Source organism: Mastigoproctus giganteus, chromosome 7 (assembly GCF_048544385.1).
Source record: "Mastigoproctus giganteus isolate SK-2022 chromosome 7, ASM4854438v1, whole genome shotgun sequence".
Lineage (NCBI taxonomy): Eukaryota > Metazoa > Arthropoda > Arachnida > Uropygi > Thelyphonidae > Mastigoproctus > Mastigoproctus giganteus.
This window is the reverse complement of record NC_143581.1, coordinates 102,786,619-102,805,630: the sequence shown is the minus strand read 5'-3', so window position 1 is coordinate 102,805,630 and position 19,012 is coordinate 102,786,619. Positions and strand designations below refer to the sequence as shown.

The 19,012-nt window shown below is 36.1% G+C and overlaps 1 protein-coding gene across 6 annotated transcripts in view; it reads left to right on the top strand.

Moving 5' to 3' along the window:
- Positions 1-17,877, top strand: part of Pex23 (tectonin beta-propeller repeat-containing peroxin 23) — an 851,062-nt gene extending 833,185 nt beyond the window's left edge. For all 6 annotated transcript variants that reach the window (XM_090377810.1, XM_090377813.1, XM_090377811.1 and 3 more), the window contains one exon: positions 17,774-17,877. In XM_090377810.1, the coding sequence (XP_090233936.1) occupies positions 17,774-17,830 (57 nt within the window). In that variant the 3' untranslated portion in view covers positions 17,831-17,877. The remainder of the gene's footprint in view (positions 1-17,773) is intronic.
- The last annotated feature ends 1,135 nt before the right edge of the window (positions 17,878-19,012 follow it).

The following is a 19,012-nucleotide window of genomic DNA, read 5'->3' as shown; positions in this document are numbered from 1 at the left end:
GACCAATAGATTGACAGTAGCCACTGGCAGAGGTGAAAGAGATTCTTGCACTGCTTCTATTAGAATGAGCAGAAGCCTGAAAAACAAGATGCATGGCATTTCAGAGACTGCTGGGAGCCATTGTGGTACAAGTAAACACATGGGTTGTGTTAGGATAGCTAAGATAGAAACAGGTGCAGGTATACTTGCGTGTACACCAATGCTAGGAGTTTAGTAAATAAATTTGATGAATTTGAGGTATTGCTCAAAACATCGAAGGCAGATATTGTTGGGATATCAGAGACGTGGTGTCACACAGATATAAGGGATGCAGAACTGCAATTTGGGGAGTACAACGTCTACAGAAAGGATAGACAGGATAGGAAGGGGGGAGGGGTTATGCTATTAGTTAAGAAACACATAAAAACCAAGGAAGTGAAGCCAGTCGACATCGCTGGACAGTGCAGTGTTGAGTCAGTTTGGTGTGACATAAGCATTGGGAGATCAAAATTGAGAGTAGGAGTGTGCTATAGGCCTAATGACTCTGATGAGTATAATAAGGAACTGTACAGGGAAATAGAGTGGGCCAGTAAATCAGAGAGTCTTATAATGTGAGATTTTAATTTCCCAGATATTGACTGGAATTTGGGGGCTGGTTACTCACACACTAGCAGGGCTTTTGTGGATTTATTGGATGATTGTTTTCTACATCAGCATGTTCGGGAGGCAACTAGAGGGAGTAATACTCTTGATTTGTTGAATACACCTCTGGCATTCCCCTTGCTGAATAACTCCTCATGTGTGAATGTCGATGCAAAATATTCATTTAGTTTGTTAGCTACCTGAGCAGGATCATCAACAGTTGACCCATCAATATCAAGTGGACCAATCTGATTCATCCCCTTCCTTCTAGATTTTACATAAGTAAAGAACTCTTTGCTGTTTTTCTTTGCATCCCTTGCCAAGGATTTCTCGTAATCTGCCTTCGCCTGCCTAACCTCCTTTGTAACTTGGTTGCATATCAACTTGTATCTATCATAGGCTTCTGTGTCATGTGTTAATTTGTAAGTATCCCATGCATTTTTCTTCTCTGCCATATGCCTCATTAGTTCATCTGACATCCATTTTGGCCTAAACCTTGAACAATATTTCTTAGTTGGTATGTAAAGCCTAGTAGCTTCCAAGATAAGTTCTTTGAATGCTTCCCATTTTGAATTTGCTGTTGGTAACATCATCAGTTGGTCCCACTGTATAGAATTTAAATACTGTCTCAGTCCATCGTAGTCGCCTTTACGGAAGCAATAACCCTTCCCTTTACCCCTAATGGTAGTTACCTCTGAGTAAATCCCACTTCAGCACATTGTGATCACTGCCACCTAGTGGTTCATTTATCTGCAGATTCTTAATGCATGAAGAATCACTGCTGATAATCAAATCAAGAGTATTACTCCCTCTAGTTGCCTCCCGAACATGCTGATGTAGAAAACAATCATCCAATAAATCCACAAAAGCCCTGCTAGTGTGTGAGTAACCAGCCCCCAAATTCCAGTCAATATCTGGGAAATTAAAATCTCACATTATAAGACTCTCTGATTTACTGGCCCACTCTATTTCCCTGTACAGTTCCTTATTATACTCATCAGAGTCATTAGGCCTATAGCACACTCCTACTCTCAATTTTGATCTCCCAATGCTTATGTCACACCAAACTGACTCAACACTGCACTGTCCAGCGATGTCGACTGGCTTCACTTCCTTGGTTTTTATGTGTTTCTTAACTAATAGCATAACCCCTCCCCCCTTCCTATCCTGTCTATCCTTTCTGTAGACGTTGTACTCCCCAAATTGCAGTTCTGCATCCCTTATATCTGTGTGACACCACGTCTCTGATATCCCAACAATATCTGCCTTCGATGTTTTGAGCAATACCTCAAATTCATCAAATTTATTTACTAAACTCCTAGCATTGGTGTACACGCAAGTATACCTGCACCTGTTTCTATTCTTAGCTATCCTAACACAACCCATGTGTTTACTTGTACCACAATGGCTCCCAGCAGTCTCTGAAATACCATGCATCTTGTTTTTCAGGCTTCTGCTCATTCTAATAGAAGCAGTGCAAGAATCTCTTTCACCTCTGCCAGTGGCTACTGTCAATCTATTGGTCTTTGTCTCCCCCCAAGCTAGCAGTTTTCCGACCCACCTAACACTGCCTCGATAGCATCAGCAAATATTCTTGCACCCTTTCTATTTAAGTGTATCCCATCCCTGTAGAAGCAATCTCTCCTGTTAACAAGTACAGTCCAGGCTGAAATAAATTCTACCCCTTGAGCCTTGCACAATCTTTCCAGGGCCGAACTGATCGACAAGGCTCTTATCATATACTCCCTCCTATCGTGTCTGGGCAGAATTGCAGACACTTTCAAATTCAACCCTAATTCTCGGCTTTTGTTCCACAGTGACCTGTACTTGTTAAGTAATTCTGCCGGTCTCCTACTCTTAATATTATTAGTGCCAACGTGTACAACTATATCACCTTTTGTGCCCTTAAAAGATGATATTCGCTCTACGTCATCAACCTTTGCCCCTGGCAGACATACCCTGGTCCTGTTCCACCTATCTTTTTTACAAAGCACGTTTCCCTGACAATAGAGTCACCAACAACTACTAGTTCCTTCGGGACCAGCGCATTCTGCCTTGGGGGTTGCCTCTGTGTCACGTGATGCCCAAGTGCAAGCTCTGGCGTTGATGTGGGCAGCTGAGAGCTTGATGGGCCCCTCAATTTAGTTTCTTCGAGGGCATCCACCCTGTCCTTCAAGCTCTCATATAGGCCCACAAGAACGCAGAGTTGTTGCCTGATATCAATAGACTCCTTGCATCGCGCACACACAAAGACATCCCCCATGGCAGTATCATGTCCCATATCCGATTGCTCTGCAAACAGTGCATTTTATAAGGCTGTGAGTCAGAGGACAACTGCCCCCTTCAGTTCTGCTCTGAGCCACAGCACTTCCATTAGCTTGAGCCTTTTGCTTTGCTGCTCTGGTCTGAGTCATGATTCTATTAATTTATTAATTAATTATAATTAATTATGTTATGTTATTAATTATGTTAAATATAATTAATTATGTTACATTTGTAATCTAAGTCGTTACATGTATTTATTTAAAAGTACAATGTAACTGCTAACCAAGTTCAACTAACGCTATCTAGTACGGTATATAACTATCGTAACACAAAGGCGGGAAGTTCGAACGGTAAATCTACGGACACTTAAGTATTAATTAACTTTCAAATCTCGCTGTCTCAATTCAGAATAAACTAACGATCCTTACTAGGTCTATAAGCTACTTACAGAAATAATTCGATGTAAAAAAATATTCAATCAAGCGGCTAAATATGGCTAAAGAACTTCTCGTTCAGTGGAGTTGCAAACACGTCGATACCCTTACTGATACTTTTATGCAATTACAAGGCCGAGTAAAGAATAAATACACCAAATTAATCAGAAAATCACAAAATAATGTTATACTACTAAATTTAAATCAAAAGTTTTAGAAAAACAATAATTTCAAATCAATAAATAAGAAAAATCCACTTAGCGGCTTTGAACACGACCGTCTCCTAGTAGCCTCGTCAGCAGACCCATAGTACTAACTTGGCTATATCGTTTCAAAGTTTTCTGAATCCAAATTACTGAAGTACATGGATTTGTCAAGTTTATATTCTAGTAATCCGACAAATTCATGCACCATCTTTGCTTAAATAATGAGGCAACAATCGTTTCGAAGCTATCGAAATCATCTGGGTGGTGGTATCCGCTGAAAGTAAATAACAACAGACTTCTCTACTAAAGAAGTGTTATTTATTTGAAGTAATGCAATAGCAGCTATCTCGTTGTGAAGGCAACCACAATATGAGATACAATTAAAACGATGCCTATTACACTACATATGTAGTTCAAATTTATGGGTTAACTATGGTGTATTTACACCGATATTATATAGTTAATACTTAAACCGATAAGGAATTATGCCTTGTGCATTTATTTTTTCTAATAATTCATTTTCTTAGATATAATGACATATTTCTTTAGCATCTCTAAATGCTTGTTTTGCCATTGCAGTTCTTGCACCGATTTCACTGTGACAAGATGCATCTTGTGTTATAATCTGTCCTAGGTATTTGAATTTTGTTACCTGTGCTAGTTTTTAACCATCAGTTTCAATGTGAAATTGTTTTGGCTTTTTACTAATCATCATAATCTTTGTTTTATTTGTGTTAATCTTCATTCCATATTTCTGCACTTCCTTGGGCTACCTGCAAGGATTACCTAATCATCTGCAAATTTATTATTATTATTGCTCTTATATTATTTCTCCCTGATTGAGGGTTCCACCTCGTGATAGGTATTGCTACCAAGTACACAGGGTGGTTGTTATGTCTGGTGTTCTTGCACCGATTTCACTGTGACAAGATGCATCTTGTGTTATAATCTGTCCTAGGTATTTGAATTTTGTTACCTGTGCTAGTTTTTAACCATCAGTTTCAATGTGAAATTGTTTTGGCTTTTTACTAATCATCATAATCTTTGTTTTATTTGTGTTAATCTTCATTCCATATTTCTGCACTTCCTTGGGCTACCTGCAAGGATTACCTAATCATCTGCAAATTTATTATTATTATTGCTCTTATATTATTTCTCCCTGATTGAGGGTTCCACCTCGTGATAGGTATTGCTACCAAGTACACAGGGTGGTTGTTATGTCTGGTGTTACTGTTGGTCAAGGAACTCTGACTATCTTACAGGTGTTCATGATTGTGACTTTCTGGAGTTCCTTGTAGGTGTTTGTTGGGAGGCATATTGCTACTAGGCTGTTATGTAGGGTCTTTGGCACCATATCTGTGGTTGACACAATAGTCGTTATTTGTTGCATATACGACATCTCTTTGATCTTCTGTCTTAGGTTTGTGTACTTCCTGATTTTTTTCCCTAGGTTTTGTACAGGTTGTTAGGTACTGCTATGCCAATCGGATTAGGTACTGCTATGCCAATACATAATCTGTCTTCGCCTCCCTAACCTCCATAACTTGGTTACAGATCAACTTATATCTATCGTAGGCTTCTGTGTCACGTGTTAATTTATATGTATCCCATGCATTTTTCTTCTCTGCCATATGTCTCATTAGTTCATCTGACATCCATTTAGTCCTAAACCTTGAAGAATATTTCTTAGTTGGTATGTAAAGCCTAGTAGCTTCCAAGATAAGTTCTTTGAATGCTTCCCATTTTGAATTTGCTATTGGTAACATCATCAGTTGGTCCCACTGTATAGAATTTAAATACTGTCTCAGACCACCGTAATCGCCGTTACGAAAGCAATAACCCTTCCCTTTACCCCTGATGGTAGTTACCTCTTTGAGTAAATCCCACTTCAGCACACTGTTATCACTGCTACCTAGTGGTTCCTCTATCTGCATATTCTTAATGCATGAAGAATCACTACTGATAATCACATCAAGAGTATTACTCCCTCTAGTTGTCTCCCAAACAGGCTGATGTAGAAAACAATCATCCAATAAATCCACAAAAGCCTTGCTAGTGTGGGAGTGACCAACCCACACATTGCAGTCAATATCTGGGAAATTAAAATCGTCCATTATAAGACTCTCTGATTTTCTGGCCCACTCTATTTCCCTGTACAGTTTCTTGTTATACTCATCAGAGTCATTAGGCCTATAGCACACTCCTACTCTCAATTTTGATCTCCCAATGCTTATGTCATACCAAACTGACTTGACACTGCACTGGGCAGCAATGTCGACTGGCTTCACTTACTTGGATTTTATGTGTTTCTTAACTAATAGCATAACCCCTCCTCCCTTCCTATCCTTTCTGTAGACATTGTACTCCCCAAATTCCAGTTCTGCATTCCTAATATCTGTGTGACACCATGTCTCTGATATCACAACTATCCACCTTTGATGCTTTGAGCAATACCTCAAGTTCATCACATTTATTTACCAACCTCTTAGCATTGGTGTACACACAAGTATACATACACCTGTTCTTTTTCTTAGCTACTCTAATACAACCCATGTGTTTACTTGTACCGCAGTGACTCCCAGCAGTCTCTAAAATATCCTGCATCTTGTTTTCCAGGCTTCTGCTCATTCCAATAGAAGCAGTGCAAGAATCACTTTCACCTCTGCCAGTGGCTACTGTTAATCTATTAGTCCTTATATCCTCCCATGCTAGCAGTTTTCCGACCCACCTAACACTGCCTCAATAGCATCCACAAATATTCTTGCATACTTTCTATTTAAGTGTATCCCATCCCTGTAGAAGCAGTCTCTCCTGTTAACAAGTACAGACCAGGCTGAAAAAAATTCTACCCCTTGAGCCTTGCACAATCTTTCCAGGGCCGAATTGATCGCCTGGGCTCTCATCATATACTCCCTCCTATCGTGTCTGGGCAGAATTGCAGACACTTTCAAATTCAACCCTAATTCAGGGCTTTTTTTCAACAGTGACCTGTACTTGTTAAGTAATTCTGCCGGTCTCCTACTCTTAATATGCCATGGCTTCAATCTGTTTACCAGTTTACAGCTGACAGTTTCAGTTGACTAATTTTCTCTGGTGCAATCCGTGTGTCTTGCATTTGTCTAGACCAAATTCCATCCTAATATCATTGCTGAATTCTTCAGCAATCTGGAGTAGTTGCTGGAGGTGCTTCTCAGTTACCGCATAGTGTTTGATGTCATCCATGTACATCAGGTTGGTGAGGGTGTACAGGTTCTTCCTTCCTTCTTTGAGGTTATATCTGTACTTGCTATTGTTGAGCATGTTGGACAGCGGGTTAAGTGCTAGACAGAACCACAATGGGCTCAGGGCATCTCCCTGAAAGATTCCTCTCCTGATGGGGATTGGCTTAGTTGTGACTTTATTATTATTATTATTAGCCTTATATGGTGCAAGGAAGCCTTAGGCTTATGCTGCACCAGCCAAAAAAAAAAAAAATTCTGAATTACCCTGAAAGAGAGAGAACAAAAGTCAGAAGTAGAAGAGAATCATCAGGAAAGTGAAGAATGATGATATTCAGCTCAGGACCCTGGGTATGCCATGCCCATACTCACCAGATGTGAGTCCCTCGGATTATTGTGCTAAGCATTCTTCCACCTATCTTTTTACCATCAGATGCTTCTTTCCCTATTAATTCTGCAGATATATTAAATAAACCTGGGGAAAGCAGATTTACTTGTCAATTCTCTGATGATGGCCTTTTGTCTTTTATACAATTCAAATATTAGCCTAATTAATCTTGGTGGACATCCCATGTTTTCTAGTAGAGGAAAAGTTTCATGTCAAATGGTTTTTCAGTCAATAAAGCACACATACAGATTCCTGCCATTGTTTATCATTCTTTGATAAGGATCTTAAAGTTCCTATTGCTTCTCTTGTCAATAATTTCTTTCTGAACCCACATGGTGTATCCTCTAAAAAGTGTTCGATGTAAGATTCTATTTGCATTTTTATAATTTTTGATGCATGTGATATGAGGCTGATGGTTCTGTAGTCTTTGCATTCGGTTGTTGCAGTTTTTTTGTTTTTGATACTATGATGGTTGTACAATGTTCTTCTGGCCATTTTCCTTCACTATATGCTTTTGAAATCAATCCAAATATTGATTGCTTGACTTGGTCTCCACTATTCTTTATTAATTCTGCTGTAATATTATCTATACCACGAGCCTTGTTGTTAGGAAGTAACTTTAAAGCTAGATCAAATCCTTCTTTTAAGTTTTGTGGTTCTCTTTTTTTTTTTTTTTTCTTTTTTTTTTCTTTTGTTAGTTGTTGGCGCATTGACTTCTGTGGCCATATTGCACCTCCCAAGGTTTTTGCATTTTCTACTTTGATCCAAGCCCGAGGCGGGATTCGAACCCACGAGCTTTGGTTTGCCAGGCAGGCACTTTACCCACCCGGCTAGTGGTTCTACGTATATAGATCTTCTATGTACTTTCTCCATGTCTCTTGTTGTTCTTTTGCGTCTCGAATGGCATTATCTTTTTCATTTCTGATTGCTATGGAGCGAATTCCATTACATTTTCTTGTTATTTCTTTAATTTTCTTGTAGATACTATCTGTTCATCCATACTGCATTAAGGTTTCAATTTCTTGGCATTGTTTTGTCCACCATTTTATCTTTTGCTTTTCTGCATTCTCTATTAATTTCATTCTTGAGAGCATGGTAATTATTTTTTCCATCTTTTGTTTTCTATTTTTGAAGATTCTTCTTTGATCTATCATTTAAAGGATGTCTTCTGCTATCCATGGTTTTCTTTTTGCCTTGTTTCCATTTCCCAGAAATTTATGAGCTGCTTTGTTTATAGTTTCTTTAATGTTATTCCACATCTGTCTCTAATATTGTTTATCAATATTGTTTATCATACTTATCTTATTTACCTCATTATAGCTATTTGTAGTATTCTGGAACAGTATTCTTATTTCTACATTCTTTAGTTTTTCTAGGTGCCATTTATTATTTATTTTCTTTTCATTAATTTTCTTTAGCTTTAGTTCTGTTATCATTTTCACCATTGAATGGTCTCTGTCCACATCTGCTCCTGGAAAATACACAACTTTTTTTACCTGATTGCAGTATCTTTGTTTCACCAGAATGTAGTCTAACTGATATCTACAAGAATCTCCAAGATTTTACCACATACACCTATGTCGTAGTGGTTCCTGAAACCAAGAGTTGGCAACTACAGATCTTTCTTGACTACAGAAATCACTGACAAATGACTCATTCACACATGAGGAATTCCTCATGTGTGAATGAGTATTTTGCACCTACATTCACACATGAGGAATTCTGTAAGGAAGGGGAGGACAGAAGTTTATTAAACTCTAACAGAGAGCTCAATGATTTTGTAATAGCAGAGAGCAAAGTGGAGGAGAAATTGATGGAGTTAAACATAAAAAAGGAACCTGGGAGGATACATCCAGTTATATTGAAAGAGGCAGCGAAGGATATAAGCAAACACTTAGCCATAATTATGAGAGCATCCTTAGATTCAGGGGAGGTCCTCATGGACTGGAGATGTAAAAATGTATCTGCAATTCACAAAAGGGATTCAAAGGGTGACACAAATAATTATAGACCTGTTAGTTTAACTTCTGTTCTGTGGAAAATAATGGAGTCACTGGTTAAAGAAGCATTGCAGGGTCATCTAGACAAGACTGCAGTAATAGTTCAAACACAGCATGGGTTTGTTAAGGAGAGGTCTTGTCTGACCAATTTGATTGGATACTATGATGTGATCTCAAAGGAACTGAATGCAAAAAATAATTTTGATATCATATACTTTGATTTCAGGAAAGCTTTTGATAATGTTGCACATGGAAGACTGCTGTAAAAATTGGAACAGTATGGCATTAAGGGCAAGTTGAAAAAATGGATAGAGGGATGGTTGAGTAGGAGACAACAAAGAGTGGTAATAAATCTTCTTGGACTAATGTTATTAGTAGAGTTCCCCAGGGCTTGGTGCTGGGCCCATTGTTATTTTGTGTATTTATCAATGATATCGATTAAGGTATATCAGGCTTAATGTCCAAGTTTGCAGATGATACAAAGGTTGGCAGGGTTGTTAATGACAATATGCTAATGCAACAGGATCTAGAAAAGTTGGGCAGAGAGTGGCAACTGAAGCTTAACGTTGACCAATGCAAAGTACTGCATATGAGTAGCAGTAACCCAAGAGTCAGTCAGATATGAACTTCTCTGAGCAGTGCAGATGGGCTGTCCGAGCAGGCCACAGAGTCTTGTCAATGATATATAGGAATTTTGCTAGCAGAGACAAGGAGGTGATTATCAATTTCTATAAGGAAATGGTCAGGCCACACCATGAGTACTGCATACAGGTCTGAAGGCCTCATTTTAGAAGGATGTAGAGTTGCTAGAACGAGTACAGAGAAGGGCAAAAAGATTGGGGGAGGAACAAAAGGGTGCTCTTACCAAGAAAGGCTAAAGTTCTGCAAGTTGCAGCATCTGGAGACTAGGCACCTGTGTGGTGATCTGATTGAGGTGTATAAGACCTTGAATGGTTTGAGCAGGCTCAATGCTGATGGGATTCTTCTGCTTCCTGAGGGGGCATAGATTCAAATTGAGGAAAGACAGTTGTAGAATAGATGTGCGGAAGTTTGCCTTTAGTTGGTGGATAGTTGATTGCTGGAATAGATTTCCATCTGTTGTTCTGGAAGTTGAAAGTCTAAATAAATTTAAGGTTGAACTAGACAAACATTTGGAGTGATTAGATGGGTGAAATGGGAAAAGGGTTTTTTTTTGTTTTTTTTGCCGAATGTTATATAAGCTTTCTTTCTTGCAATATATGCCTCAACTAACACCCAGGGTCCTGAGCTAGATCTCTCATTCTTCTTTTTCTTGGTGATTCCCTTCTCTCTCTCACAGGGTAACTCAATTTTTTTTTGGCTGGTGCAGCAAAAGCTTCAAGCTTCCTTGCATCATATAGCTAATATAATAATGCTAATGCAAGACAAGTTTACTAGGAATTAATGGGAACGTAAGAAAACTTTTACAAATGAACAAAACTGTAGTTTTGAGAAAATCGCTTGAGAACACTAACACTTTTGCACCTGGAGTCTGAAATGTTTGGAAACAATGCTAATGCATTGATGTTTAAAACTGAATCTCTGAGAAATTTCTGAGGCATTCCAATCACTGTCATATTTGAGACTTAAATACACTGCTGTTTTTGGAACAATAGTAGTGTCCATTTTAACAAGCAAATCACCCAAAAGAAAATAGAAATCAGAAGATATTTCATTTAAAGTTTCATAACTTTAAATGAAATATCTTCATTTAAATGCAGTTTTTTTTTTTTGTACTTTGAAAGATTGTTCAGCTGATAAATTAGAAGGTTCATCTTCACACTCATAAAGTTGCTCTCTTTTTTACTTTCTGGATTCAGTATATTCTGCTGATATTTCTATATTTTAAACCACTTTTTTTACAATCTGTAAAAATACTGACCACTTCACTATCACTTCCACATATCTCTTGTAAAATATTTTTTTATGTTTATTATTTTACAAGCCTAAGAAACAGTGATGCCTTTTGCTTGTAGGACTTGATTCACTCTGTCAATATAAGTTAAGATATTGCACCATATGGATAATGTGCACAAAGATTCATAATTAATTTTAAGAAGGCTATTAGCTGTTGATACTACTTCTGGATATTTCGATGCAAAAGCAACATTTTTTAGAATTTTAGTCACTTCTGTAATTTGCAAATTTTAGGCTTCAATTGCATTAGCTCTTGTGATCATCTAATATCAGCATGACTTTTAATCATATGATTGTTTGTTTGTTATTTGGTTTTTAGGAGCATTAGCAACTAAGGCCATATTGCTCCGGGATATGTGGTGGTGATGGGCTCGAACCCCAGTCTAATCAAGAAGCGTGTGCTACGCACTGCTGCTCCTTCCCACCTGGCTACAGAGGCACCTAATCATATGATACTGTTGCACATAAGACTACTATAGAAATTGGAGCAGTATAGCATTAAGGGCAAGTTGCTGCTTGATTGAGTGGGAGAAAACAGAGAGTGATAATCAATGGACACTGCTCTTCGTGGACTAATGTTATTAGTGAAGCCCCCCCCAGGGTTCAGTATTTGGGCCCATTGTTGGTTTGTATATTTATCAATGATATTGATAAAAGTATATTAGGCTTAATGTCAAGTTTTCAGACAATACGAAGGTTGGCAGGGTTGTTAATGACGGTACACTACTGCAACAGGATCTAGAAAAGTTGGGCAGATGGGCTGAGAGGTGAAAACTGAAGTTTAACATTGACAAATGCAAAGTACAAGTGAACCCTGCTTAATGCTGATAATTATACTTTGTTCCAGAAAAAACAGAGCACTAATTGAGTGCAGTATTCCTATAAGGTAACATATGTATTTGTGAATGGCAGTCTATGCCATAGGATATTTCCTAATCAATAATAAAAAAATTAAAAGCCCTTGAGAAAATTGACCAAGCACTTAAATATTTTTGTGAAAACGACCTTCTTTATGATCGTGCAGCAAAATTTAAGCAAGAAGTTAAAGACCAATTTCATCTGAAAAAATATGGCAAAAAAACACCTCTGGACTCATACTTTATTGGTAAAACAGAAAAATAGTGTAATTTCAATAAACTTCACTTAACCTTACATTGTTCAACATATAATAAAAAAATGTATAATTAAATAATTGTCTCATTTTTCAGTTGCTTCAATCAATTTTTTATTTTGTACAAGTACATAATACACATTAAGAAAATTTAATCCCCGTTTTAAGTAGATTTGTTTTTAAGTGGAATTTTATGGAATCAATTACCCTCGGATAACGAGGACCCCTGTATTTAATGTTCAAAATGTTCATTCAACGATGCCCAAGCAGTATCCAAAATAGTATAAAAACATTGACTCTGAATCTGTCTTCTGCCATTTGCGGTGATTTGTCATGATAAAGTTTTTTTTTTCTTCAGTAAACTGCAGATTTAAATCCTGGTTCTCCATCCACATATTCACTAGTTTTTTTGCCGTTTCAAGAAGATCCTTGTAATTTGAATCTGATCGATATTTTAATACGAATGTTTTTAAATTGCCGATGGATTCTAAGACAAGTACAATGTTCAAATTTTTCTCTTGAAGTTGTTTGCTGACAGGATTTATTCTATTAAGAATATCATGCCAGGTTATCAAGGAGCAAATAAATTTATAATCTTTTATTTTAACACACAAACTTTGTGTTTCATGTTGTATTTCTTTATTGAAGTTGTCATGGTCCATAATTACATAGATCGCGTCATAAATTTCTCCCAGTTGATATTGTAGAGGCTGGATTGCTTTAATTCTACTTTCCCATCAGGTATCTGAAAGCTGCTTTAATGTTAAATGTTCTTTAAAAGAATTCTCCATAGCTTCGGAGAAGATGAAAAGAAATTATTTACTTCTTGCACAGTTGCAAAAAAACTAATTGTCTGCATTGACATTTTCTGCATCATTGATTGTTAAATTTAGAGTATTAGCACCACAGGGGACATAAAAGGCATGAGGATTTGTGTTTAAGACATAATTTGAAGCCCATTTCTTTTCCCTTTCATATTCGCCCCGTTGTCGTACCCTTGAATCCTTATATCCTCAGTTGGAATCCATTTTTCCAATAGTTTAATTATGGTTTCGTATAGCCTGTAGAGTCATTAACTTCCACAAAACCTAAAAAGTTTTCCCTGATTTTGACTTTTCCATCAGTGTAGTAAACAAAACGTATGATAATACTCATCTGTTCTGTTTTATTTACATCAGGTGTGCAGTCCAAGCTCATTAAATAGTATTTAGCCTTTCGAATTGATAATAAAATTTTACCCCTTATTCCATTGCTTAAAATTTGCAATATTTGATTTTGACTGTCTTTACTTAAATAGTGAATGCAACCTTTTTTGCCATAGGGCTTTTTCTATGTGGGTTTTCATAACCAGGTCAAACTTAGCAAACAGTTCAACTGATTTTAAAAAGTTTCTGTTATCCTTTTGATAGAATGTATCTGATGATTCTCGAAATGCTAAATGTTGGCCACCAAAGAATTTACTATTTCAATCAATCTTTTTACCAATGTTTTTTTTTCTATTTCGTACATGTTTTGTGTTTGAAAGTCAACAGTTGTTTCATTTTTCAGATTCTTCTCAAGTTCCTTCCATTTTAAAAATTTTTTCATGGAGTCATACTGGTCTCACGTATGTAAAATTTCGGAGGTTTCCCCAAGTCATCATATCCTTTTATGAGGCTACTACTCTCAGCAGGTGTAAAAAGCTTACAACAAAAACAGAATTTGCAGTTAAAGAATAAATAAGCCATGTCTGTGTTACCAACTCTACTTTTTCAATTTTTTTGTTATGTGTATCGCTCAATTTACGTCCATCTGTCTCTCTCGAATATATTAAATTTTTCTTTTGAATAGGTCCCATTTCGGATAAAACTATTCTTAATTTGTTGTCAATGTTTGGCCATTTTGCATTAACTAACAATTTTTCATTTATAACAATGTCTTGACATTGTTATAAATGAAAAATCGTTAGTTAAATTACCTCGAAGCGATTATTCACTTAAGACGTTTTCAAGGTAATAGATTTTTTATATTTCTGATCTTTTCTTTCTAAACTTTTCATATTTTACAGCTTTTAGAATATATGGGATATTTTCCTCAGTTGGAATCCATTTTTCCAATAGTTTAATTATGGTTTCGTATAGCCTGTAGAGTCATTAACTTCCACAAAACCGCAAAGTATTTCACTAGTACAGTTTGCCTGATCATGCTCTTTGGAGTCATATTGTGGGCATGTAGAATCACCTCTGCAGACAATTTGAGTGTCCTAATTGCTGGCATTTAAAACATCTTATTGGATTTGGGATGAATGGCCAAACTTTATAGTTTAGATAACTAGTTTTAACAGGCTAGATAATCTTAATTCTCTTCATATGTATCCCACCTCTGTCAAAACTAGATAGTTCTATTGCCGCTTCAGCCAAGGATAAAGCTGACCTGCTAGCATCCTATTTTTCTTCCAACTCACGTATTAATGATCTTGGTAAACCACCTACCATTCCCAGCATGCCCCATTCAATGCCTCCTGTGGTCCTCTGTCAGAAGGATATTGACAAATCTTGATGCTAAGAAAGCTCCAGGTCCTGATGGTATTTCTCCACTTGTTCTCAAAATCTGTGCTCCTGTTCTTCGTCCCTTTTTTCACTTTCTTATTCCAAAGGTGTTTTTCCTTCTGCTTGAAAGTTTGCTCATATCCAGCTAGTTCCCAAAAAAGGTGACAAATCTCTCCCATACGATTATCATCCCATTGCAATTACTTCTACTCTTTTTAAAGTAATGGAAAAATCTTAATCGCCAACTCTTAAACTATCTAGAAACCTTCCATTTGATCGCCAGTATGGATTCAGTCAGTGTCGATCCACTTTTCCATTGAATTTGTCCATAGATGGATAACATAATCCAGAATATCAATCTATGGACAAATTCAATGGAAAAGTCTGATGAAACTCAAGCAGTTGCTCTTGACATTTCAAAGGCTTTTGATCATGTTTGGCAACTGTTTTGTGTGTAATTGGGTATCCAGTTTTCTCTCTGACTGCTCACTGCAGGTGATGGTAGAATTGACTAACTTTTTTGACTTCTGTACTAATGCTGGTATTCCCTTTCAGTTCTTTCTCCCACTCTTTTCCTCTTGTATATTAATGCCCTTCTTCCATTGACTGGAAATTCTATCCATAGTTTTTCTGATGATGATAGCGCATTGCATTCCACCTTCCAGTTTGAGAAACTTTGCCCTGCTCAAACAGTTTCAACTTCTCGAATATTCACTACCAATTCCTTAAATGCTGATATCTATAACTTGATTTCAATCCTAAAACTCAGTCCTCCTGTCTCATCTAGTAAAAAGGATATAAGCACATTACAAATATTGCTTCCTCGGCATCTAAAAAACTGGGTTTTCTCTCTCACTCTGCATTACTTTTCTTGCGAACAGCTGTTCACTCTGTACAAATCATATATCTGCCCTACCATGGAATATTGTTCCCACATCTGGGGCAGTGCCCCCCCCCAAAAAAAACCTCTCTCTCAAGCTCCTAGATTCTATTCAAAAGAGGGCAGTTAGGTTAATTAATGACTAATCTCTAACACAGTCTCTCCACTGTCTCATAGACATTCTGTTTCTGCTGGATGCCTTTTCTATAGGCACTATATCCATGGGCACTGTTCTTCTGAATTGGCTCTATAATTCCTGCTTTATTTTCCAAATTAGTCCAGACATGTGCTACAACAAGTCAACATCCTTTTACTGTCCACCTTCAAACTCACAGAACCAATTTTTCTTCTTCTTTCTCATTTATTCCTTCAACTTTCATTTTCTGGAACAACCTCCCTTCGTACATATTTCCTGAAAATTACCATCTACATAAATTCAACTCTAATGTCAACAAGTATCTTCTTTCATCTTCTCAATCTTGAATCTATGCACAATACTAAGTACTATTAAGTTTAATACCACTTGTGTTTGGGGTTTTCATTAAAAAAAAAAAAGTTGGTCATTAGATTCTTACAATATCTCCTCTCAATAACTGCAAATCTCAATCTAATATTATACCACTTTTCTGGAATTGTGGAGGAGATGCTGTAACTGGTAAACCTGCATGCTTTATTAGTTTAAATAATTACTCCAATTATTTTTGTCCATGCTGTCTTTATAAAAAGATGTTATTAAGCATTACTGTTTTTGGAAAGCCAGATATGGCTTCCAGACTTACCTATATTAAAAAGTGGGGATAATTTCCCCACACTTGCTCTGTCATTGAATATTTTGAATATTACCAAGAAAGATAGTGTGAATGTCTGCAAAGGACTAAATGTTGCTTCCTAAGTTTGATAGTATTGTCTCTAACCAGTAATGTAGCAGAGCCACATCACCAATGTCTCAGACTTAGAAAGTGCAATTTAGTATTCGCTAGCTGCCATTCAGCTCTATTGTGGGTTGAGTAGCCTAATACATTGAAACTCCTTTTAGCCCTAAGAGAAATGCGTGATCTCTTTTCATCCCGGTTAGGCAGGAGCAGTGCTGGTTTGGCCAAGCAAAAATTAGTAAGGGTAAGTAATCATTAAAAAAAAAAAAAAGTTTTCCTTTAACTATTGAGAGATTCTTACTTTTTTTCAAATACTTTTTTGAAAGAAGAGATGCTTTGAATACGTTTTAATAAGAGTAGGAACTTAAAAGAATTAACGTATAATCACTCTTGAAAATTCAGTAGAAGCACATATTAGTATCATATTATCACCAAAGAAGAAAAAGGAGCTTTCTTGAATGCCAAGAAAAATAATTCATGATGCTGGGGACAGGGAAATTTGTATTTGCCACCAGCCAATCTTCCTGTTGGAGACACTTAAAGAAGAAAAGATGGTTGTGTAACTGAATCAATAATTTGGTTGTGGTATGGTACTAAATCATGGACTGCTTATAATACCAGTAATGGTATTATAAGTAGTCCATGCTGTCATTTCTTGCTACATATGTGATCAAATCCAATTGTGGCTGAGCATTTTATTCCCTAATTTTTGATTCTTTTGGCAATTAAAAAAAAAAAAAAAAAATATATATATATATATATAGTGTTTTATTATTTTAGTTAGTGTCTAATAGATTGTTTTTAATTGGTCACTTGCTACGTTAATGTCATTGCCATGTGGCAATTGGACTATTATACGTGCTTGATGTATTTTAGTTTGATTGCTTAAATTACTTAAATTTTTGGTATCTTTTTTATAAAAAAGATACCAAAAATTTAAGTAATCTAAGCAATCAAACTAATATATATATATATATATGAAAGTGATATAAATAATAAAGTCACAGGAAATAGTTCACCAAGTAAATAAATTAAACACAAATGTGTTATATCTTATGTACAGTCTAAAAACCAATCTCAATATAATGACAGGAATTTTGTGATCTGCTTATTTAAACTTAATTTTATATGAAAGATTAAAATAAAATTAAACTTTAAGGGTTTTAAGTGATTAATTCAGTTTAGGTAATTACCATTATAAGTCCATCCAAAGAAATAATATGAAACAAATGAATAATTCATTTTTACAAAATTTGATGACAGTAATATATACATATTTATTTATTTATGTTATGTTTTTATATCAATATTCTAGGGTGGCTGGAATTATATCAGCGTTAGAGGGTGCCAGTTGGAAGAACTAGTTTGTTAATTTGAAATGCTGTTATTTTGAAAATATCAGTTTTTTTTTTTTTTTTTTTTTAGAAGAGTGATATACGGTTTTCCCAAATATCGTGGAATCTGGATGAGCCATGAAGAAAACGTTTAAATTATGCAATTATGCTTTTTTTTATTTGCATATACTGAAAAATGCACAGTGCATACAACCTTTCATTCATTCCTGTAATCATTAGATTAATTTAAAGTTAATTTTGGAAGACTTGCCAAATTAAAAATGATGATAATTGTCTACTTATGTGTCCTATAAATAAGGAATAGGTAACCTACAGCCCAAGAAACAGAGCAAAGTATTCATCATCAATTATCATTACGTTAATTTAAAGCTATTTTTGGAAGACTTGTCAAATTAAAAATGATGATATGTTGTCTTTTTATGTATCCTGAAAATCAGGAATAGGTAATCTATGGCACAAGAAACAGACCAAAGTATGTGAACACTTTTGAGGCCCACAAACTACAAAATATTGATGTTAAGATAATTTTTCATTCTGAAAATAAATAGCCTTAACTGACTAACATGGCATCTGACAGACCAGTAATAGAAAAAATTTTCTATCATTTCTCCGAAATTGTGAGTGGAACCTCATCTTCCTCTATACTTCATTGCTAGCATAGAGATTTTGCCACGTCACTTGTTTGGAGAGGTTAAGGTTCAACTTCCATGGGAGGAATATATATATATATATATATATTTTTTTTTTTTTCTATCAACAACAAGATAGACAACAGGTAACCATTAACAGTGTGTCTGAGAGCAGAACAATGAATGCAATTGATAACAATAATATGAAATCCAAACAGGAAGATAAACATTGATATAGATTTAAAAATTAAAATCATACATACAAAAGTGGATTGCATTAAGTTAAGTTGCAGGTAAAAAAAAAAAAATAAACTATAATAATTAGATGAGAGCTCGTCACTTTGCAGTTTAAGAGAAGAGGCAAACTTGTGGACGGAGTTCATCAGTGATTGGGAGTTGTCAAAGAAGTCAATGAGAGTCATTTGCTAATTCTGTTCAGTGGACTAAACTTCACAAAGTTCAGTCCACCGAACAGGTAGCAAAGTCAAGGCGAAACAGTGCAAGGTTCCTGGACTGGTCTACAAAGAGCACTGAAGTTTATTTTACTAAGGATATCAGATGCTTCATAAG